Source organism: Setaria viridis, chromosome 9 (assembly GCF_005286985.2).
Source record: "Setaria viridis chromosome 9, Setaria_viridis_v4.0, whole genome shotgun sequence".
In the NCBI taxonomy this organism is placed as follows: Eukaryota; Viridiplantae; Streptophyta; class Magnoliopsida; order Poales; family Poaceae; genus Setaria; species Setaria viridis.
The window spans coordinates 24,401,732-24,425,631 of NC_048271.2; the positions used below are offsets into that span (position 1 = coordinate 24,401,732).

Genomic DNA, 23,900 nt, shown 5'->3' on the forward strand with positions numbered 1-23,900 from the left:
AAAAAAAAAAAACGATGCTGATTGGAGACATCTCGCAGGTCTCCAAGCACCCGCAAATGGAGGTCGCTAGATTCAACGACGTCCACACGATTGGAGCCGCTTCTACAGTTATCGGTGACAATCCGTTTTGGTTCAACTTTCAATCGGGCAAAGTGCCATCTCATCTTTTATATTGGCAAGGCTTGAACGGGGGGCCGTCTACAATGGTAGGCAAGCGGCTTGGAGCTAGAACGGATTGTAAGTTTGGTGTTGACAATATCCTCGCCAGTGGCCGGCTGCAAGCGTGGTCAGCGCACTAAAATGAACAGGCGAAAAAGTGTTAGTTTCAGCCCAGGTTGATGGGTTTTCTAAAAAGAACTGTTTCTAGGTACGGTATTTTCCATGAAGGAAACCAAGTTCAGTTTTCATGTAGTAAAAGAAATTAAAGTCGCAAGGAACGCTTGATTGCTGGAACGGCAGGATAAGCCTGGGTCAAATTCTAAGCCTGCTTGTGTAGGTAGCTGCCGTCGCAACTCGCAAGGTGAGATTGATTTTTAAAATAGCTTCACTCTCCAATGTACGGATCAGGGGAAAAGAGGTTCCTCCTAGCTGTCCATGTTCAACTTCCACTCCAACACTTTAGCGAACACAAAATTAGCATTGTTAACTGAAAGCTTCAAGTAAAACTATCTTTGTACACGGATACCATATTGTTGCCGTGAGTATACTAAGTTTTCAGTTAGTTGACCCAACCAGAAAATAAATTAAATAACAAGCCCAAAATAAATATGTTACATATATTTTAATTAGTTTCATTAAACAAGAAATAGCATATAAATCCAACAATTTCATAAACATAGGAGGATATCAATTTTCCTGGTGGGCAGGAGATGATGACCGAGAATAGAGCGAGGAGCTCCTAGATATCCTATCAGAAAATAAAGATACAACTGTGCAAAAAAAAAAGGAGATGCAGGCATAATGCCTCTTCAGCAAACCAGACACTCGGTTTGGTGCGCCAGAGATGAACATAACAACGAGAGAAGCCGAGGTATGGTTGACAATCGTGAGGTCTTGAAATTATTAGCCAAAACCACCGGCCATTGTAGCTCACGGAGGGGAGGTCTGAATAGGATGGATTTGTTAAGTGAAAATAGTGGGTAGTGCAAGCGTGCGTGAGGGAGAACAAAAAGGCATCAGCAAGAGTTTTACATCCCTGTGATATGATCAAAACTTTAGAGGAAATAAGATGAAGCGGTTAATTAACTTCAAATGCATGGAAACTAGATTAAGGGTAACGTGTTAACCCACAAAATTCAAACAAGATTGGGGTGTGCACATCATGGAGCCGAGTGATATTGATATCTAGTGCTTTTGTCACAGCAATCTAGCCCGTGCTATTTGCGCGGTTCTCAATAATGATATTGATATCTAGTGCTTTTGTCTTTTACATGCTTTGATAAACTAATTTTAGATATGGTGGCATATAATTTTAACAAATTTTGGTTAGTCTCTTTTTGAAAAAAAAATCAAATTTCGAGATTGTTTGCTGCAAAAAAAAAATCAAATTTCAAGATTGTCTTCCACCTGTACTCTTGATGGGTAGAGTGCGTTTTGCCTCTCATATATTTTTTTTGATGTATTTGAAACAAATCTGAATTTACCTTGTGCAAAACAAACGCACTGTTAGAATTTGGTGTCTACCATAAAAAAATTTCATTGTTCTCTTGACAGTCTGAATTAGGTACCTTCCAGTTGTATTTCTTTGTGACATCGCAGCCAGCTTAGGGCGGCATAAACAAAACAAAAGCACTGCATCAACACGGGATAATTAAACACGAGAATATAAACCGGTAAGTTGCTAGGCCGCTTCCGTTGTTTCCCAACCACATCGACGTCACCATTGGGGCCGGACTTGGTGTCTGGATTTGCAGTCCAAGGTACAGAGACTAATTTATATTTCCTGAGTCAAATTAAATTAAAATTGCTGTCTCGCTTCTGACCAAGTTAGAACTTGAAAAACTAGTGATTCTTGGCAGCCACGCTTTGTACGACATAAACAAACATAACAACTAAGCACGAGATAAATTGCTTCCATTGAATCCTTCCGAACACCATATAAGTAGCTTGACACTAGAAACTCGGCTCAGAGATGCTATTGCTATAGTGATCGAGTGAGATGGAGGAGCCAAGCATGGAGGAGCCGCTGCTCGTGCCACGCCCCACCGTTAGCGGCTCGGCGGCGACCGAGGCCAAGAGGCTGCTGCGGCTCGCGGGCCCGCTGGTCGTCAGCTTCATCCTCCGGAACGCCGTCCAGATGGTGTCCGTCATGTTCGTCGGCCACCTCGGCGAGCTCCCCCTCGCTGGCGCTTCCCTGGCCTCGTCGCTCGCCAACGTCACCGGCTTCAGCTTCCTCTCCGGCATGGCGGGCGCGCTCAACACGCTGTGCGGGCAGGCCTTCGGGGCGCGGCAGTACGGCCTCCTCGGAGTCTACAAGCAGCGCGCCATGGTGGTGCTCGCGGTGGCGTGCGTCCCCATCGCGCTCGTGTGGGCGTGCGCCGAGCGGATCCTGCTCACCATTGGCCAGGACCCGGACATCGCCGCGGAGGCCGGCGCGTACGCGCGGTGGCTGATCCCGTCGCTCGCCGCGTTCGTGCCGCTCACCTGCCTCACGAGGTTCCTGCAGGCGCAGAGCGTCGTCGTGCCCATGATGGCCAGCTCCGGCGTCACGGCGCTGACCCACGTCTTCGTGTGCTACGCGCTGGTGTATAAGCTGGGCATGGGGAGCAAAGGCGCCGCCCTGAGCGCTGCAGTCTCTTACGGTACCAACCTGACCATTCTTGCTCTCTACGTGAGGCTCTCCTGCTCTTGCAAGAAAACATTGACAGGGTTCTCCGGGGAGGCGTTCACTGGGCTGCGGGAGTTTGCAAAGCTCGCCGTGCCATCGGCGATGATGATATGGTAAGGAGATTTGGGTTTTTAGTGATTACATATGTTCTGATAATGATGGTTTTGAATCGTTAGTTTGCAGTTTGCACTTTTAACTGCCTCTTTCTCTGCAGCCTGGAGTGGTGGTCGTTTGAACTGCTCGTGCTGCTTTCTGGGATTTTGCCAAATCCTAAACTGGAGACTTCAGTCCTGTCAATATGGTAATGGAACAAATAGTTGATTTAGAAATCAATTGTTTTTATTTTTGCATGTTATCAATTTGAAGAATATTGCTGGGTTTTGTAGCATTAATACTGCTACTCTGCTGTACATGGTACCACTTGGCCTTGGCAGTTCTACAAGGTTAGCGTCCTCTCTAAATAACAAGATGTTCACATTTGTCGTCCTATTATTTCAGTACTGCAGTTTTCTTTTCTTTTGCTAACTGGCTTGTTTCCTCCTGTCTAGTACACGCGTTTCCAACGAACTCGGTGCTGGGCAGCCGCACGCAGCAATGCTAGCCGCGCGAGTTGTGGTGTGTATGACCTTGTCGCAAGGCGTGGTGCTGGCAACGATCATGATTCTTCTGCGTAGCATTTGGGGATATGCATACAGTAGCGAGAAGCAAGTAGTGGCATACATTGCAAGAATGATTCCCATTCTTGCGGTATCGTTCATCGTCGATGGCATTAATGGTTCTCTTTCAGGTAAAGTTCTGTCTGAAAACGAATAGGTTGATCTCTTAATTTGGAGACATACATCAACTGATGATATGTACATTGTAGTATTCTGGACTTTGATAAGTGTGCTTTGTAACTTTCCAGGGGTAATCACCGGATGTGGCAAGCAGACAATTGGCGCTCGCGTTAATCTCGGCGCGTTTTACCTGGTTGGCTTTCCAATGGGGGTGTTTCTTGCGTTTGTGTTCCGTCTAAATGGAATGGTATGATGTCTGAAGTCCCTTTCTTCTCTGCCCCCACAAATTGTTGTAACTTCTTTCTCTTTCTTACTCAAGTGATGCACATGTAAGAGATGGTTGTCTTACTGAAACCTCCTGGTCTGAATTTGTTCTGTTTCTTCACATACAGGGTCTTTGGCTTGGCATTGTGTGTGGAAGCATCAGCAAGCTAGCGTTGCTCCTGTGGATTACAATGCGCACAAACTGGGAGAATGAAGTAAGTGACAATTTTCATCTAGTACAAGGTTTTTTTTATGATGTGTAACAGCTTATTTGACGTGCTTTCGTGATCCCAAATTTAGGCTATCAAGGCCAAGGAAAGGGTTCTCAGCTCGTCGGTGCAAACAAAATGATGGGAGTTGCTACCATGTCACGTAAATATATCATTTGTCACATGAATGTGTGCCATTTGTCAGTTCTTTAGTTGTAGATACATGTATGGGGCAAGGCCAGCTGGTTTTGATCCTCTCGAGTCTTGGAACCCTGTCACATATTCTGTGCCAGGATAAGTACCGAAGAGGTAGTAACATAGCGATATATAATCGATCCCAAGTATGACAAACAAAAGTAATTGACAGCTTCTCCCACACTTTTTTGCAAATTAAACACCAGGAAAGGGTTCTACATGTTAATATACATGAAATTGAGTACTTCTAAATGCAATGAAACTGGCCCTTGGTTAGGTGACTCCTATTATACTAGTGTATTCCGGAAGATGTTTAAGCCCACTAGCTATCCAGAGAGCCCAGCTGCAGCCGCGTTCCGTTCTGTTTACACGACACATGCTGCTGCGCGCCTACGTTTCGTAGGTCTTGTTTAGGCCTTGTTTAGTTTCCAAATTAAGAGTGGTAAAATTTATATTTTGTCATAAATACATAACTGTAGTATTTCGTTGTATTTGTAAATTATTGTCCAAACATTAACTAATTAGGCTCAAAAGATTCGTCTCGCAAAGTACAAGAAAACTGTGCAATTAGTTTTTGATTTCATCTACATTTAGTACTCCATGCATGTACCACAAGTTTGATATGATGGGGATCTTCTTTTTTCATAGTGACAAAGTTGGGAAAAGGGGGGAAACATGCATACATGCATGGACAATAATTCACAAATACAAACAAAATGCTACAGTTGCGCATTTATAGTAAAATGCAAACTTTGCCACTCCCAATTTGGAACCATAGTTATTTTACATGATTTTTTTAGTCAATACACAAGAGCAGGCGGTGGTTAGTGCCTTTGACCTTTTTGCGGCACTGTAGGTAATTGAGAAGTTTAATATTTTTTGTGGGGCACGTGGTTTGAAGGGGATAGTAATGGGTCGAGACGTGCAAGTTGAAGTTTGAAGTTCAGTATACTAATATTTAATTTTTACATATCATCCCTCTGACTAAAGATACCTATCAAATTTCAAAACTAACAAGCAGTTTTAATAAACTAATAGTATAGTAGTATAGGACTATATGATCCTCAACTAAAAAAACATCAACCGCCGTAAATAATGAACCATCTCCTCGTGAGGTTGGCTCTATATATAGCTCTTGCTATCCGTGGGGGAGATCTCTCGACACTTTGAAAGGCTTTCTAACTCTTGCCCAGCCATCCTTTTCTCTCGCACACACTCACTTTGCTTAGAGGTTGCATCTTGGTGAGATTGAGAGAATCCTAGTGCAATGCATTAAGTGTTCGAGCTTGGTGGAACAAGGGAGTCTTTAAGCAAGCGTCATTGATTTTTTACTCTTGGAGTTTGCCACCTCCTAGACGGCTCGGAGGTTGTGGAACCATTGAGCTCTTCAAGAAGATTGTGAAGGAGCCCCGGTCATTCTTGTGAAAGATTCTTGTGCTCCCTTCACTTGAGTGATGAAGAGCAGCTCTAGCAGAGTCAACATGTCGAGAGGTTCTTTGATCCAAGCCGGCGCAAACATCAATCGATGCTTCGATAGAGGAGCGGTTGAAACATTGAATCCACCTCAACATGAGCTAAGGGTGACCGGCAAGTCATCGATACCACGAGATAAGTTCGTCTCTCGTATTTGGTTATTATCTTGCTTATTTTCATTCTTGAAATTTACTTTGAGCAATTAATTTTTTTAAGATTGAATTATATCTTGTCAACTTAGGTTGCAAAACCTCACCTGGATTAAGAAGGTAAAAATAGGATTTCTCTTGTGTTACTAATTTAAATTCTTTAGTGTTGTAATTTTAATTGAAACTGTCTATTAGCCCCCTTCTCGGTATCATCAATCATAGATAGCGTTATTTTATATCGTAGTTTTGGACCAGCTCTCTAACGCTAACCGGAAATCATAGCTCGTGAAGATATATGTTAGTTTCTAGTTGAAAAGTTTTCCAATACAATTATCTAAATTTCCAAACAATAGGTGAAATTTTCAACGAACATATATATTTGGTATAGAAAATTTGTCACCTTTTGCTCCCGCTCAAAATTGCATTTTACATATATGTTTGAGTTCATTGTACTCGATCCTAAACTTCTTGAGAATACTCAAAATATTAGGATTCGGAAAAGACTAGCCAGCTATTTTTTTTGCAATTAAATATAGCATTATTACCGAATAGGGTCATTGCGTTCCGTTAGAAAAGGCCCATCTTTTGGATCAACGTTTCCCCTGTGCACATGGAATTTTGAACGACAGCAGGGATCAAAAGAAATAGGCATCCGCCTCCTATGCTGCCGCTGCTGCACGGCCTGGAGCGCCTTGGTTTGGTGCTTGCTGACATGCGCGCATTCCGCATGGAAATCGTATAGAATTTTTTTAAAATGATTTGGATCCATCGTACACTAGTGTGCAGCCCACTTCTGAACATACGCGGATAAACTTTATAGTAATCCTCTATATCGTCATAGAAGAACATTTAAGGAGCCAATCATCCTCGATCGGAGCGTGGATCGAGCAGGATATACCACACCAGGAGCACAGCAATCGCCCCGCCATTCTCATGCCGAATTAAACTAGTAGCAAGATGGCCATGGGTGGCTATATAGGAGAGTATGTAACAGCACGCGCAAGTGAAAACTAACTCAAATGTATATACACTCTCCAAAACCTCTGATAAATTCCCCTGAGCCATGAGGTCTCTCCTTCACATTTCCAATCCCGCTGCCAGGAAGCACTGCAGCACCAGCAGATGCATCGTCCCTGCCGTGCTTCTCCTTCTCCTCGCCGCCGCTCTTGCAACTTCCAATGTGTACTTCACCTTCCCGAGCCGAGTACGCGTTCCATTTCCCAGGCCGTTCTCCTCTCGCATCACGCGCCGAGGCGAGGGCTGTGACATCTTCAGAGGCGACTGGGTGCCCGACCCGGACGCGCCCTACTACACCAACGACACCTGCTCGGTGATCCACGAGCACTACAACTGCATGAGGTACGGCAAGCCGGACCTCGGCTTCGTCAAGTGGAGGTGGCGTCCCGACGGCTGCGACCTGCCCCGCTTCAATCCATGGCGCTTCCTCGACATGATGAAGGGCAAGTCCATAGCCTTCGTGGGCGACTCCCTAGCCAGGAATCACAAGGACTCGCTCATCTGCCTCCTGACCAGAGTAAAATATATTCTTGGTCCATCTACGTAACTGTGGTAACTTTTTTCTGCAAATAATGTATTAATAACACGGATTCCTGTGCATACAGGCCGCGGAGCCTACGCCGAGCTGGCCGAGCAGCAAGCACACGGTGTACTACTACGGCGAGTACAACTTCACCGTGGCCAACTTCTGGGCGCCGTACCTGGTCCGGCACGAGCAGATCGACGAGGACGGGCCGGCGCACACGGGCCTCTGGAACCTCTTCCTCGACGAGCCGGACGCCGTGTGGGCGGCGCACGTCGCGGAGTTCGACTACGCCGTCGTGTCAGCGTCGAGCTGGTTCTACCGCCCGTCCATGCTGTACGAGGCCGGGGGCCTCGTCGGGTGCCACTACTGCCTCCTGCCCAACGTTACCGACCTCACGCCAAGGTACGCGCTGCGCATGGCCACGCGCGCCGCGCTGCGGGCGCTGTCCGGCGCCGACGGCCGGTTCCGCGGCACGGCCGTGCTGCGCACCGTGGACCCATCGCAGTACGAGGGCGGGGAGTGGAACAAGGACGGGAACTGCGTCCGGACCAGGCCGTACCGGCGCGGGGAGAAGAAGGTCGAGGGCTTCGAGCTCGATTTCCGCAACCTGCAGGTTCTCACTTTGATCCATTGTTTCTATCTGTTAGCACTCAAACTATAGCACAAGGCTAACGACAATGTGGAATGTTTCTGCCCTGCATGTGCGCAGCTGGAAGAATTTGCGGTGGCGGAGAAGGCGGCGACGGACGGAGGCGGCAAGGTAAGGATGATGCTGATGGACACGACGGAGGCGATGATACTGCGCGCAGACGCGCACCCGAGCAAGTACCGGGGCTGGACGCCGGAGAAGCACTTCACCTTGTCCAACGACTGCGTCCACTGGTGCCTGCCCGGGGCCCTCGATACCTGGAACGATATGCTTCTCTACATGTTGAGGTCTGCATGAACTCATCGAGAAGAATGTCGTTCGAGTGTAGCTGTGTGTACTGCAACTATTAGAATCAGTAATGGGCTAATGGCATATACTGCTATACACAGCAAACAAGGTATATCAATATGGCGCCTAAGATCATTCCAGGTTAAGATCACTTGGGTGGAGGTTCACTTATCAATCAAAGGACTTGGATTGCTATGGGCGTTACCTGATGTAATTTGTAGGAGCAGATTAGACATGAAGCATCTTACAATTAATAATTGGAGAATGTTTTGGAGGATGCACATTTAATCCTCACGAGAAAAAAAACCTTAAATATCTCATAAAAATCAGAAACATTTAGCCATCAAGTCAATAAAAAAACATGATAATAATAGCAATTTGAATTATTTTTTAATAAAATATTGCCCCTACTAAAATATTCTAAAGCAAAACCCTAAATCTATATCTACCTTTCCTACATAAATCATTACGAAAATAACCACATATATAAGTGTACTTCAAACAATATTCAGACAGATTATTCATTAGGGAAAGCTAAAAATTGCCGAGTGTTCTTTTCCGAGCACTCGGCAAACAAGCTCTTTGTCGAGTTCCAAGCTAAAAACACTCAGCAAAGAAAAAACACTTGGCAAATCGGGGTTTTGCCGAGTGTCAAAAAAAACACTCGGCAATGCCGAGTGTTTTTTTGACACTCGGCAAAAAAAAAATAAGTTTTTTTCTCTTTTCACCTTGAAATTTTTTCTACTCCCCACATACAACATGTGGTACTCCATGTTAAAATTTGGTACATTTTTGGATTTATTTTCTATATTTATTTAATTAAATTGTATTTCAAGGAAAAATTTGGTATAAGTCAAATTTGAACTGCAAGTGATTCAAATTATAGAATAAAATGAGTAGAAAAATGATATTCATGTTATTTAGCCAAATTTGTGACATGATCCACGAAATGAAAAGAAATTTCAAACATTTTGTTCAGGAAACACGACCCCGAACGTGTGGCCGAATGATTTTTAAATTGTAAAAAAAGCAAGTGAAGTCTGAAAATCATGAGATTTGTCATGATGTGATGATATCAGACGTGGAGGTTGTGGAAAAAAATTGAGAAGGTTTCGCAAATTTCGTCACGTACAATGTTTACAAATCGAAGCATCTCAGAAGAAGAATAGTAACATTGAGAAGGATTCGATAAGAATTGGAGTTAGAGTGACTGTCGAGTTTTGTTTTGACTACAAAACTTTTTGTATAGGCAGCAGAGAACATATATTGTTTCATGTGAAATTTCTGTAATTTTTTGGAACTGTTAGATAATTTTAATGTATTAAGTGCAATTATAGAATTTTAATTGATATAAATTGAATTTGAACTATAACCGTATAAAATAATGAAATAATATGAGTAGAACAATTGAATATATATTGTTGAGGTAATTTGATGGAGTATTTTAAAATATATTGAAATAAATGGAGAAAAAAGTGTTATAAAATGAAGGAAAATGAGAAAAAAATTTGCCGAGTGTTTTATTTATTGCACTCGGCAAATCAAAATTTTGCCGAGTGTCCACGTTGGGACCTTCGGCAAATAAAATATCTACTTAACCCCACCCCCTCCCCCAGCCCCAGCGCCCGAGACCACCCCCGCGCGCCCCTTCTCCTCCGCGACCCAGCACGCCCCCGCCCCCCCAGCCCCCTCCCCTGCCTCTCCTCCGGCGGGCCCTTCCCCTCCCTCTCCTCCGCCGCACTGCCCCTCGAGGCCGGATCCGGCGGAGGCCATGGTGGGCGGGGGCCGTGGTGGCCCCTCGGGGCCGATCCGGCGGTGGCTGGCTGCCATTCCTTCCCCCGGCGGAGGCCATGGTGGGCGGGGGCCGTGGTGGCCCCCCGGGGCCGGATCCGGTGGTGGCTGGCCGCCACTCCTTCCCCCGACGGCCGCCCTCTCCCCGCGCCCCTCCTTGTCGAGATCCAGGCGGCGGCCCCCTCCTTCTCCCTCTCACCGGCGAGATCCGGGCGCCGGCCCCCTCCTTCTCCCTCTCACCGGCGAGATCCGGGCGCCGGCCCCCTCCTTCTCCCTCTCACCGGCGAGATCCGGGCGGCAGAGGCCCCCTCCCTCTCCGGCCGCCCCCTCCCCATCGGCGACATCCGGCGGCCGGGGCCGCCCCTCCCTCCCTCCCTCCCCCAACGGTGAGATCCAGGGAGGGGGAGGGAGACGGCGGCGCGCGTGGGCAGGGGCGGAGGGGACAGTGGCGGCGCGGGCCGGGGGAGGGAGACGGTGGTGGCGCGGCGAGATCCATGGAGGGGGAAGGGGATGGCGGCGCGGGCTAGGTGGAGGGAGATGGCGGCGTCGCTAGCCAAGGGGAGGGAGATGGCGGCAAGATCTAGGGAGGGCTTGGGCCAGTGACGGCAGCGGCGGCGGTGGTGGCTGGCAGTGGCGGCGGCGGCGGCTAGCGACTGTTTTTTTTATTTTTTTGAAATTGTTGCTGAGTGTTTTTTTGGCACTCGGCAAAGCTTTTGCGGGTTGCCCGGCAAAAAACACTCGGCAAAGTTTGTTTGCCGGTAGGTTTTTTGCTGTGTGCCCATTGCCGAGTGTTACACTCGGCAAAGAGTTCGCCGAATGTTTTTGGAGCTTTGCCGAGTGCTCCAGGCACTCGGCAATGTTCCTGTGTCCCGTAGTGATTACTAGTCTTGAGAAAAGATCTTATTACCCCTAATTACCCATGGTTGTGACCAAAAGTCACACTGTTTATTAGGTTCTCTAAATCGCAAACAAATAATGCACACTGGAACTAGTTAAGTAACTATTTGATTGGCGCCAAGCATTTCTCCACATGGTTTTTGTTGTTGGTGCAGGTGTTGCTTTAATAAGATGGCCCCTGCAGATTGATCCAAAAGTTAAAAATGCACTCTTTAATTATGAAACAAACTTTGAATGCTAGAAGTGTACTTATTTTTGGATAGAGAGTATGCTATTGTACAAAATAACTTAAAGAAACCCTTAGTTCCATATCTCAAATACTCAAATACATGTTGCTTAGTTCCATATGTGCATCTAAATTCACATATGCTATTATTTAAAATAACCTGAGTAACCCCAAATATAAATTTAAATTACGTACCTCTACCTATAAAATATATTCTCCAAAGTAATTTTTTTGTTCATGAAATTTTCTTAGTTCCATATCTCAAATACTCATATACATGTCCAGGACTAGTACATACCTCCAACTCCCTTCATTATAAGGATTATGGTTAGGTCTTCGAGCTGCTAACATTCTTTTTAGCCTCCATGGATGGTTTTTTTGTGCCCAGTGTGGAAGGAATGAAGCAGCCTCGGCTTGCAGATGGAAAAAATCATACTGTGACACTAAAAAAACTTCTCGGTTAAGTCAAATAGCATGTTTTTGCGGTGTTAAAGCGTTTCATTATCTATAATAGCGGAATAATTGACGATAACGCATTGTCCGACCATTGAAAACTCTTAGCAGAGTTATAAAGGTACTACAACCTGCTATTTAATTGGACCACTGTCCATCACTAAGATGCATAAAGTCACCACACACACATCACCATGCACTCAAAATTTTTGTCATCAAAGTGATGATTTACTTCACAACTAGGTTACCTAGTGCGAGTTCCTTAGCTAACTAGCTACTCCCTCCATTTTAAATGGTTGGTCGTTTTGACCTTTTCTAGGTTCATAGATGTTTGTATACATCTAGACATACACTAAATACATACAAACATTTATGCATCTAGAAAAGCGAAAACGACCTACAATTTGGTACAGGGGCTGTAGTTGAAATGACGGAGGATTGCTAAGTGATGAATTGCGAGCATGCGTCATCCTTATGAGTAGATAATGCAGATCAAGGTTGTGAATAGTGGGTTCCAAGCAGGCACGTGTGTGTCACGCAATATGCATACTGCATCTGGTGTATATCGGCTGCTATGCTAGCACTGTCAGCTTCCTCAAACAAAACTTTTCTCATGACCAAATCAGGCGACATCATGCACAAAACGACTAGTGGGTAAAGAGCAACTGAGTACAATGACAACATGGATCCCATGTACACATCAATAACAAGTGAACAACCAGCAGCTCCGACGACTAATATCCAGTGGGGGTATGAAAACAAATTAACTCAACGCCGCCACTCACGGAAGCACGTGAAACTAATTGTTGATCCGATTTAGTGGACGTACAACTAAGCATTTAAAAAGTTGTCTCACAGTTTGGTGGGATAAGAGCAAAAAATAGCCACCAGTTATCAAAACTACAGCTAGGATAAGTGCAAAAACCGGCCAAAGACAAAGTTGAAGCACAAAGAGATTGGCAACTGTGGGTGAGTGATCTATCCTCCTATATATGGGTGATTATTTCACACAGAAGACTTCTTGTCAGGAACAATATAAGTCTTGATTAGTGGGAGTATGTCGACGACATATGTAGCCAAGAAGAAATTTTGTGCTGCCTCCAATGACAAGGAGTCACCAGAAGATGAGAAGATGTCAGCCAGTGTCGAGAGACAGCTTGTCCGGACAGCAAAACTTTCAACAATCACCATCAAGCTATACAGGTAAGTAGTTATCCAAACATGGTTCTGTTTCCATCAACTTGAATCTATTTTTCTGTAATTCGAAACAGAGGGGACACTTTTCAGAATTTATTATTAGAGATGACGAGAATTGGGAAAATTAATATTGGATTTTAAAAACTATGTTACAAATAAAGAGCATCCACACCAAGGGCTACAAATGGTTTCATGTGACCACCTTCACCTTCATATATTGATATGGCATGCAAATAATAAGAGAAGCAAAATATGTTCAATAACCCAATGCAGCTGCCTACCACACAGTTATAATCTTTGTACAAAAGCATAATGATCTCGGAAGCCTTTTAATGATGAGGAGGGAAGGTTATTGATATGGCCATCCACATTTTCTACATAGCAGGAGGGAAGGTTATTGATTGGAGGTAGATCCGGTGGTAGTGACACTAGGCGAGCGCAGCAACATCTTCTAATGATGAGGAAGCAGGAGGCGCAAGGGAAAGAGCGGTTGGACTCGTGAACAATGATTTAGATCAGATTTGGAAATAATTGTCAAGAAAGTTTATTGATATCTCATACTACTGGACAAGTGACTTCTAGTACCGGGCCTAGAGCCCCTTTAGTCGTCACTCATGATTTAAATTATGAATATATACTACACAATGTTCCGACCGGTTGGTATAAATGTGCAAATGCAACTATTAAAACATTTGGTAGATATAATTTGATATGATCATGTGACTGGATTTTCAGGAAAATATTATCCCCACTCCCCTCAAATTGAAAAACTCATTGAAAAAAGAAATTAGTTTTGACCCCACTTTGGATATATGAATTTGATATAAGTTTGTTCTAGAAAATACTTAGAAATCTTGCACTTCAATAGTTTCTAGTCACGTCACGAAAATTAGTGTGTAAAGTGAGATTTTACAAGTTATAAAATGTCAAAATCACAACTTTTATCATGTAAATAGGAGTATCCATGGACAGTGTACTATAAATTACTTCGAAAAATGATTAAAAGTTATGTGACAATCATATCCAATTAAGTGGTGAAAACCATGGTGTTTGTAGGCTCGTGATCATTGTTCGGATGGGCATCTTCGTTCTGTTTTTCAAGTGGCGAATCAGCACAGCCCGTGCGATAATGAGCTCCCCTGCCACCGATGCCACAGGTACAGTTCGTGCAATGTGGACGGTGTCCATCGCCGGGGAGCTCTGGTTCGCACTGATGTGGGTGCTCGACCAGGTGCCCAAGATGCAGCCTGTCCGGCGCGATGTCGCCATCACCGCGCTCGACGGGTCGCTGCTTCCGTCCATGGATGTGTTCGTCACCACTGCCGATCCCGAGAAGGAGCCGCCGCTGGTGACGGCGAACACCATCCTCTCCATCCTCGCCGCGGACTACCCCGCAGACAAGGTCACGTGCTACGTCTCCGACGACGGCGGCTCGCTGCTCACGCGCGAGGCGGTCGCGGAGGCTGCCCGGTTCGCCGGACTGTGGGTGCCATTCTGCCGGAAGCACGGGGTCGAGCCGAGGAACCCAGAGGCCTACTTCAGCCCCGGCGGCGCCGCCAGCGTTCATGGCGGTGTGAAGGCGAGGGCGGTGGCGAGGGGTGACTATAAGGGAAGGGCGTGGGCGGAGCTGGCAAGGGATCGGAGGCGTGTGCGCCGGGAGTACGAGGAGCTGCGGCTGCGGATCGACGCGCTGCAGGCCGGAGACATGCGGCACCAGCGGTGGTCCCTGGCCGATGGAAGCTGCTGGCGACATGGGACGGCGGAAGACCATGCCGGAGTTGTCGAAGTGCTAGTCAGTCCTCCCAGCCGTACGCCGCAGCTCGGCGCCACTAATCTTCTGGACTTCAGCTCCGTCGATGTGAGGGTCCCAGCGGTCGTGTACATGTGCCGGGAGAAGCGCCATGGCCGGGCGCACCACCGGAAGGCCGGCGCCATGAACGCGCTTCTCCGCGCCTCGGCCGTGCTCTCCAATGCGCCCTTCGTCCTCAACCTCGACTGCGACCACTACGTCAACAACTCGCAGGCCCTCCGCGCCGGCGTCTGCCACATGCTCGACCGCGGCGGCAGCAGCGTGGCGTTCGTCCAGTTCCCGCAGCGCTTCGACGGCGTCGACCCCGCCGACCGCTACGCAAACCACAACCGCGTCTTCTTCGACTGCACGGAGCTCGGCCTCGATGGCCTCCAGGGACCCATCTACGTCGGCACCGGGTGCATGTTCCGCCGCTCGGCGCTATACGGCGTCGATCCGCCGCGCTGGAGACCGCACAGCGACGCCGGCAAGGACGTCGTCGCCACCGAGGCTGACACGTTCGGCGTGTCGACGCCATTCCTTCGCTCGGTACGTGCGGTCTTGAACTTGAATAGGTCGTCCGACCAACGCAACGCCACTCCTCCGCCGTGCTCGTTCGACGGCGCTGCCATTGGCGAGGCAACCGCGCTTGTCTCGTGCGGCTACGAGGACGGGACGGCGTGGGGCAGGGACATCGGCTGGATGTACGGCACCGTGACGGAGGACGTGGCCACCGGCTTCTGCCTGCACCGGCGAGGCTGGCGCTCCGCCTACTGCGCCACCGCGCCGGACGCGTTCCGCGGCACGGCGCCGATCAATCTCGCCGACCGGCTGCACCAGGTCCTGCGCTGGGCGGCGGGTTCCCTCGAGATATTCCTCTCCCGCAACAACGCGCTCCGCGCAGGCCGGCTCCACCCGCTGCAGCGCGTGGCGTACCTCAACACGACGCTGTACCCGCTCACCTCCATGTTCCTCATACTCTACTGCGTCTTCCCGGCGATCCCTCTTCTGTCGTCCGGGAATGCCACGGCCGGCGCCTTATTGTCCCTGGGCACGCCGCCGTCGGCCACGTACGTCGCCTTCCTCACGGCGCTGATGCTGACGCTCGCAATGGTGGCGGTCCTGGAGGTGAGGTGGTCAGGCATCACGCTGGGCGAGTGGTGGAGGAACGAGCAGTTCTGGATGGTGTCCGCCACGAGCGCCTACCTGGCTGCAGTGTTGCAGGTGGCGCTCAAGGTCGTGGCCGGGAAGGAGATATCGTTCAAGCTGACGTCTAAGAAGACGGCGACGACGAGCTCTGGCGTCAGCGTCAAGGAAAGGTTCGCGGAGCTGTACGCCGTGAGGTGGACGGTGCTGATGGTCCCACCGGCGGTGGTTCTAGCGGTGAACGCGGCGTCCATGGCAGCGGCAATAGAAAGGGGGCGGTGGAGGAATGGCCCTGCGGCGGTGCTCGCGGTGGCGTTCAACGCGTGGGTGGTGGTGCATCTCTACCCCTTCGCGCTGGGGCTCATGGGCCGTTGGAGCATGACGTTGAGCCCACTACTCTTGCTTGTCGCATTGTTCACCATTCGATTACTATGTTTCGTTCTCCAATCGCACATGCTTTAATATGCTTGTTATTTAGCCGACTAGACAAATTTCCAATGCAATTGGGCGGCTAACTTTTCAGTTATACACTTATACTAGTTTTTTATCATATAATTAAGTATACTTCCTTTCTCTTGACTTTACCAGCACAAGATTGGTGACATTGTAGAAGAGCCATCTACTATATTCTCACCAGCAACTCAATAATGTATTTCTTCTCCTTTTCCCTTTATGTTGAAGTCCACTATTGTTTTCACTTGCAACTTCATGAGAAAGTCGACGCTCTTTCATTATTGTGCCAAATTTTACTAAGGCTATGTGCATAACTTTGTTGCCCTGAAAGTTTCAACTGAACTTTGGGAAGAAACCGGTGCAAATTATCGAGTAAAAACTTCTTCCTGGAAGATGGAAGGAAGGAAGAAAGAGATAAAGATGAGTGAAGGAAAAAGGTACTTATGGTTTCTAATTTTATGTTTGTCAGCATTGGTCTAATTGTCTGATTGCTATGTCAAACTTGAACCATATCGCCATGTTGCTTGAATTGGTAAGACTTGCTTGCTAGTTTTGCAAAGCGATTAGGAGCTTGAAGTTTAAATTATGCAACTATGAGGAATCAGGACTTCCAACAATAACATATATACACGAGCGAGCTGATCATGTACTTTTCTGTGCCCAAAATCATATTGTTAAAGGACCTTTTTGTTTGATGGATATTCATTTGTTGACTGATACTTTATTTGGTTAACTCAAATTCTAAAAGAAATTGTACTAAATGTCTGTATAATGTCCATGTTTGACCCATATATTTTATTTCTAATTAAAAAATTAATGTAGCGTTGAATTTGTGGATAACGTGTAAGATAGATAATCTGGGTCCAGCTCATCATTATAGCACACACACCATTTAGGATAGATAGCAATGTGCATCATGCTAGTATTGATGGCTGGTGGAAGGAAGTCCATGGCTTGTTAAGAGATAATTGTGGTTATAAGAAGAATAGAAGATTAGTGGTGGTACATGAAGATATGATTATTCGCTGCCTTGATTTTTCATGTGGCAGGCATAAACAACCAACCCCCTATTGGGAGGCATATACACACATTTTCCCTAAGGAGGCTGCTAGTGGGAGAGGGGTCCCCCAATATCAATTGGTACAGAGCTCCTCACCCCATCGTTATCCACTTGCGTCCACGAAAAAAATCGCTCACCTCTGCCTTCCTCCATCCACCCCCACAGCCACCCCCTGACCACCCACACTGTCGTCCTCCGCCTCGTCGGCGTAGCATCAATGCTCGCGAGGACCTCCCTCCCCTCCACCCTTCTTCTCCTCCTATCGGTGTTTTAGACTGGCAACCTGCCTAGGGAGTACCCTAGGTGGTCTTTTATGCGGTGGGTGTCGTCGAGAATCAAGGAGTCGATGGTGACGCAAGGAACATGATTTAGACAGGTTTGCGCCGCTAGATCGTGTAACACCCTACATCATGTGTGTTGGTTTTATTAAACTTGTGTCGAGTTGTTTGGAGGGGGTCCCTGCCCGCACTTATATAGTCGGGGGAGCAGGGTTACAGGGCGGATTGTGTATGAGTCCTAGTCGAGTACGTTACAGAGTCCTACTCTCACTCGGTAGAGTAGTTTCCTTTTGACCCGACTAGTCTTCAGGGAGTTCATGAAGCCTACGCGCCCTGCAGAGTAGTCTTCATGTCCGAGTAGATTTCCGGTACGTTCCATTGAGTGGGTCCGTACAAGTCTTCTGGTGGGCCAAGGGGTGCCTAGCCGACAAGCCCCTAGGACTTTGTAGTCGAGAGGAACAACTCCGAGTGCTTGAAGATGTCGCCCGAGTTCCTCCTGGTGCTCCTCGAGTACTTCTTGATGCAGCCAATCCTTCGAGTACCGGAGTTGTCGCGTGACTGGAAGGTACTCTTAGCAGTTTTTGATGTTTGCTTCGAGTAATCTTTGTCTTGAAATTTTTTTTATATGATAGTGCGATGACAATCGCACTCTATATGGAGTAGCCCCCGAGCCTTAGGTCGAATCGAAGAATTAGGCTAAGGGTCAAACTTGTAATTTCGCTTTGACTTATCTTAGTCTTTAGAAAAAGAAAACTATATCCAACGGGTATGGTATTCGCAGCCCTCGAGCACTTGGATGACTACTTATAGTCGGTGAAGGGATCAATCTCTTGGTCAGAGTAGCCGTTGGACATTATGGTGGTAAATCTGAGTCGTATCTGACCGTTGCTTGATTAACGGGTGGAATCCAAAAATTTTGCTGATATAATAGGGGGGCCCAGCGCTAATTATTGCCACGACTGTTGTAGCAGATCTGCAATTTGCGCCCTTTTTGCAACCCTAGCGCTGCTGCTCCTGTTTGTGCCGCCACTGCCATTGTTGCCCAGACCGATCTTTTGAAGAGAGATCGCTACGACCTTTTTCACCTCCTTTTCTCCTCAAGATTAGTTGATGCGTACCAAGAAGATGGGTAAGAAACCTGAGAAGATCCAGGGGGAGGCCACGACCACCAGCAAGTTGAGGTCCATATCCAAGAAGGGCAAGGAGCCTGAGTTGCCGGCGCCCAAGTGTGGCCTGACGAACCAGACTGCGCCGCTGTCTCCTGGGGCCACCTGGCAGCATTCTGTGATGAAGGAGCTGGCAGTTTAGGCCTTGGTTGATGCAAAGCTTCTCCAACTAAAGGTGGAGCTTGAGTGGAGGCCTGCATATGGAAATGTGTGGCAATTCAAAGAACACCCCAAGGAAATGGTGATGCTGGCTCCCTTTGTCGAGAGAGGTCTGGTAGTGCCTACCTCTAACTTCTTCAGAGGTATTCTCGAGTATTATAATCTTCAAGTAGTCCATTTGAATCCGAATGGTGTGCTGCATATGGCTATCTTTGTACACTTGTGCGAAGTGTACCTAGGTGTTTTTCGTAGTCTGGACTTGTTTAGGAAATTGTTCCGGTGTAAACCACAACCCAGCGCAACTAGGACAGAAGTCTTTGGAGGAGCTGGGTTTAAGTTGAGGAACTCGGGTGCGTATCTCGAGTACGATCTACCTGATTCCCATGGCGATTGGAAGAAGAGATGATTTTATATTGGCAACCATGATCCTGTCTTGCCAGTAGTCACTGGCCATGCTCCAAAACATGCAGACAACAGGTGACTAAGCCTGAGGATACCCATGAGATCACCGATTTGATTACACAGATTATCGAGTTGAGAACTTTGGGGTTAACTAGGATCCATGTGGCCGCTAGTTTCCTCAAGCGTAGAGTTTAGCCCCTGCAGTAGCGTGCTCACTGGGGCTTCGAGTATACGGGTTTTGATGACCCGTTGTGTATGTCCTCTAAAGACATATCCGACGAAAATGTGGAGGCGTTGTTGGGTAAGTTATTCAGGAGCTAAAAAGGAGTGCCAATACTCCTGGGAGTTCTTCGGCAGTTCGACGGTTGGTATAGACCAACAAAGGTATTTTTGCTTCTCTTTGTTCATTTTGTGTAGTCAAAGATGTAGTCCGTTGATTTTGTTGAGAAGTAGTATTTTTCGAGTAACGATGTTGTCTTGTGGTTTGTAGTCAAGGGTGTTGGTTGGTTTCTTTCCCGCGCCTTTCGAAGATAAGGAGGTGGTCGAGGGTAAAACTGAAGATGCGCCTTCCGCTCCTCCAGTTAAGAGACGCTGAGTAGTGTGGAAGAAACCCGCTACTCAGCATGCTACGACTGCTTCGGGTTTGACCCCCGAGGGGTCACAGGGTACCAATGTGCGTAGTCACGCGTCACAATTGTTTGAGTACTTTTGAGTTTCTTGTTGACTTAGTCGTGTTATTCGCAGAATACTAACGATATTAGTCTGTGTGTTGAAAAGGCCGCCGACTTGACTTTTGGCAATGATGAGGCTACTTCTACCGAAGTAGTCACGATTGCCAGAGATGCAACTGCAAGTGTCATGGCCGTTGAAGAGCCGCCCGTGGAGGAGGCGGCATTAAACTCAGGATCAGTAGCCCCTGAGCAGGTAGCCCCCGAGCTGGGAGCCCCCGGGTAGGCTACTAACCCATCAGATGATGAGGCCATGGCTTTTGAGGTGGTGGATGCTGTGAAGATGCCGAAAGTGGCTACTGACACCTTGTTGCCTAAGGATATTACCAGTGGTAAGTATGCGATTTGTTCTGGTAGTCGTGCGTACGTAGTCTCAACTTAGTTCTTTCAGGACTTGGTGAAAGAGTGGAGGACTTTCCTCTTGTGGTCCCTGTGGAGCCGGTGCCGAGTATCCGACCGGTGGTAGTCGAAAAGAGGCGTGTTCGTTTGCCACCGTGATCAGCTCAGTAAAGACTTGTGTAGTCTTTTTCCTTTGTTTGATGATTTTTGTATTCTATAGCTGGATGATAATCTTGTGACTTGATTGATCCAAGGATGTCGAAGACATTATTCCCGTCGAGGTGGAGGCGGAGGTTGAGGCTGGTCCGTTGACTACCATTTCTGGGTCCATAGTCGACTTGACTATGGAGGATGCACCTGAGATCGAAGACGCAAGTCTCGTAGGTGCCACTATATCTATGCTGCAGGAGGTCATCCACTTGGTGGAGGACCCTGTAGTCCCCGAGAGTTCTGGAGGTGTGCTGCCTACAACGGCTGAAGTTGTGTCGACTGTGAGCGCGACTGGTGCTGATGCCTTGGCATTAGTTGTTGCGATAGGAGTAGGCGAAGTCTGCGCAACAGGTATGTTACTGGAGTAGAGATGTTTTTTGAAGGGGAGTTCCCTTGTACCCAGTAGCTAACCTTGATCTTTTCGTGTCAGGGTCTGTTGTGAGTAAAGAGCCGGAGCCTCAAGTCGCCAAGAGCAATGGGGGTTTGGTACTCGAGCTGCCACCAGAGTCGGAGATCAAGAGAGCTATCCAGAGCTTTCAGATGCGTATAACCCTTTTTCTTTGACTAATTATATTTTGACAAGTCTTGATGCTTGTGTTGTGTTGTTGTAGGATCTGTATGATAAGGCCCAAAAAAATACTCGAGCTCTTCAGGAGCGTAGTGAAGCCACATAGTGGGTAGCGCAACTGGAGCAAGAGTGTCGCTGTCTTATGGATTCCTTGAGAGTTCATGAGGAGACCGCTAAATCTTTTGCAATTGAAAGGAGTGACTATGATGTCCTTCAGGAGCGACTGGAGAGTCGCTATATATCTATGAACCAGAGATATCAAGGTGAGTACTCATAGTTGTTGAGTATGTTTAATCATAGTCGTAGATTCTGATCTGTGTGTTGTTTGGCGCAGAGCTCAAAGGTAAGGAGGCCACTACGAGTAGCCAACTGATTGACTAGAGAAATGCTAACGACCGGGTAGCCGATGAGGCTGCCCGCCTTAAGGCGTCACTGGATGAAACTCAGGTGGCCTATGAGCGTGAGAGGGATAGAAAGGATCAGACGGGAGTGATGCTGGCATTGGCTATGGTGTCCTGTAGAGGCCATGCTAGAACTGTGGAGAAGTTAGAAGGTGATCTCCAAGAGTTGACTAGTGCTGCTCAGGACGTAGTCAACGCTATTGCTCCACTCAAAGATGATGCTGAGCCTCGCTCGCTAGTTGAGAGACTAAGAGCTACCCCAGGTAGAGTTGCTGGACTATGTAAGACTGTCTGCAAGTAAGTCCTTGCAGTGGTCAAGTCGTATTACCCGAGGGCAAACTTGTCGGCGGTTGGAGATGGAATTGCCTAGAACTGCATAGAGGATGGCTATTCGCAGTATCTTGAGGAGGCTGAGCCCATTGTGGGAAGGATGACCGAGTTCATATCTTTGAAGGAACCCTAGTCATTTGAACTCATGTTGCATTTTTTGCCGAACACTTGTGGCTGTACTCAAACAATTGTCTTGTAAATCTTGCTCTCTCGAGAAATTCTAATTATGATCAAATGATCTGTTGTTTGACCTCATAGTCGGGAAAACAAATCCGAGTAACCGAGTAGTCGTAGTATCCGGTGTGGTCTTCAATTATTGCTGGTGAGGGTACTATAGCTATTATTGCCTTGTACTTGAGAGGGTGCACTGGTAAACTGTTTACTTTTGTTCGTTGTGCTCGGTGTGGTCACATGCGTGGAGTCATCTGTCTGGCCTTTGTCAGCGTCTCAGGCTGCTCGTCATGAGCGAGCAGTAACTGCGAGTAGTTGGCAGTATAGCGCTTCGGCTATAAATGAGCCCCTAGGTACTCAACCAGGATCATGCCCTTCAGTATAGGGATGGTTTGCTTCAGTTTGCTGTTGTTTGATAGTAGAGAGCTTCCAATGAGCTCCCCGGTGCTAGAAGATTTCTCGTAGATTAGAGCCTCCTTCCCTCCACAGACTCTTACGCTTGTAGGGATAGCCGTGATGCTAGAAGAATTCTTGTAGGAGGGTTTGCCGCGTGCCTCATCTTGCAACTCGCGATCTAGCTCAGTCCACATTGGAACTCGCGGGTGAAGGATGATGAACTCCGTGGTCTTTATTTGGCTCCCTGATGAGAGGTGGAGGTGTGGCATACGGTTAGGACCTATGCACTAAAACTATCTAGGGAGCAGCTTCGGGGAGTGTACTTCGTCTTCCTAGTGCTTTTCTTCCTGATCCTGCATTGGGTATTCATCCTATCACCGTCGAGGGAGTGGCGGTGAAGGAGTACCTGGTGTTCCAGTTGTCAGGGGAAGGGACCAGGGTACAGCTGCCTATTTGCGTAGCTTCCTCGTGTGCCGGTCCTGCCTTTTGACACTGCTTGCACCTTGGTAGTCGAGCAGTCGCCAGGCTCGTGTATCATTGTGATATAGTAAAAGCCTAGGACTTCTGTTCTAACTGCCAGTAGGTAGTTGCTTGCAGTCGTTGTTGCGCAATTGTGTTGTATTTTGTATACCCCAACTTCATTGGGTAGTAGAATGTAATCCTGTGGAGTTTCGTTAATGCAAAAAATGCAAGTATGAAGTGAGTTTGAGTACTCTTTGATTGATGGTTGTGGCAGTCTTGTGCCTTCGAAGAACAAATGACTAGCATTGTAGTCGTGGCTTGTTGCCATAAGCTTTGTAGCCCAGTAAGTGAAATGACGAGTCACAGCTTTGTGAAGCCGCTTAGTCTTGTAGAGACGAGTTGGCGAGGGACTTGTTGAAACTCTGTAGAGCTGGAGAGCTTGAGTGGCTGTGAATAGCCGATGAGTTGTGATAACTCAAAGAGACTTGATGGAATCAAGTCGAAGGCGGAGCGCTAGGGCTCGCAGAGCTGAAGAGCTCGAGTGGCTGTAAATAGCTGACGAGTTGTGATAACTCGAAGAGACTTGATGGAATCAAGTCGAAGGTGGAGCGCTAGGGCTCGCAGAGCTGAAGAGCTCGGGTGGCTGTGAATAGCCGAGCGGAGGCAAGGATAGTATTTGCCAAACAACTTTGTTGTTTAATAAACTGTGGGTAAAGACCCGAGTACATGTCCTGTAGTCTACTACGGGTAGTAGAGACACAAATGCTCTATGTTCCAAGAGTTTGGTACTTCTTCGCCCGAGAGTTCCTGTAGTCGGTACGATCCAGGCCCTGTGACCTTGGATATGATGTAGGGGCCTTCCTATGGTGAGTTGAGTTTGTGCAGCCCTGATGTGTCTTGAATGC

At 47.4% G+C, this 23,900-nt stretch overlaps 3 protein-coding genes across 7 annotated transcripts; all 3 read left to right on the forward strand.

Moving 5' to 3' along the window:
- Positions 1–2,141: 2,141 nt before the first annotated feature.
- Positions 2,142–6,628, forward strand: LOC117836201 (protein DETOXIFICATION 16). Its single transcript, XM_034715582.2, has 7 exons — positions 2,142–2,940; positions 3,042–3,128; positions 3,214–3,270; positions 3,376–3,614; positions 3,732–3,850; positions 3,996–4,082; positions 4,168–6,628. The coding sequence occupies exons 1-7, from the start codon at positions 2,159–2,161 to the stop codon at positions 4,216–4,218; spliced, it is 1,422 nt and encodes a 473-aa protein (XP_034571473.1). The 5' UTR covers positions 2,142–2,158; the 3' UTR covers positions 4,219–6,628.
- Positions 6,629–6,810: 182 nt separating this feature from the next.
- Positions 6,811–8,577, forward strand: LOC117836202 (protein trichome birefringence-like 19). Its single transcript, XM_034715584.2, has 3 exons — positions 6,811–7,427; positions 7,516–8,049; positions 8,146–8,577. The coding sequence occupies exons 1-3, from the start codon at positions 6,957–6,959 to the stop codon at positions 8,380–8,382; spliced, it is 1,242 nt and encodes a 413-aa protein (XP_034571475.1). The 5' UTR covers positions 6,811–6,956; the 3' UTR covers positions 8,383–8,577.
- A 4,075-nt stretch (positions 8,578–12,652) lies between these two features.
- Positions 12,653–16,616, forward strand: LOC117836199 (probable mixed-linked glucan synthase 7). 5 transcript variants are annotated; one of them, XM_034715578.2, is made up of 3 exons: positions 12,802–12,943; positions 13,320–13,426; positions 13,994–16,616. In XM_034715578.2, exons 2-3 carry the CDS (start codon positions 13,392–13,394, stop codon positions 16,332–16,334), a joined length of 2,376 nt encoding a protein of 791 aa, XP_034571469.1. In that variant the 5' UTR covers positions 12,802–12,943; positions 13,320–13,391; the 3' UTR covers positions 16,335–16,616. The 5 variants fall into 5 exon arrangements, with proteins under 5 accessions (XP_034571467.1, XP_034571470.1, XP_034571469.1 ...); XM_034715577.2 differs by having other exon boundaries at positions 12,803–12,943; positions 13,323–13,426; XM_034715581.2 differs by lacking the exon at positions 13,320–13,426 and having other exon boundaries at positions 12,923–12,943; positions 13,994–14,094; positions 14,169–16,616.
- Positions 16,617–23,900: the final 7,284 nt, after the last annotated feature.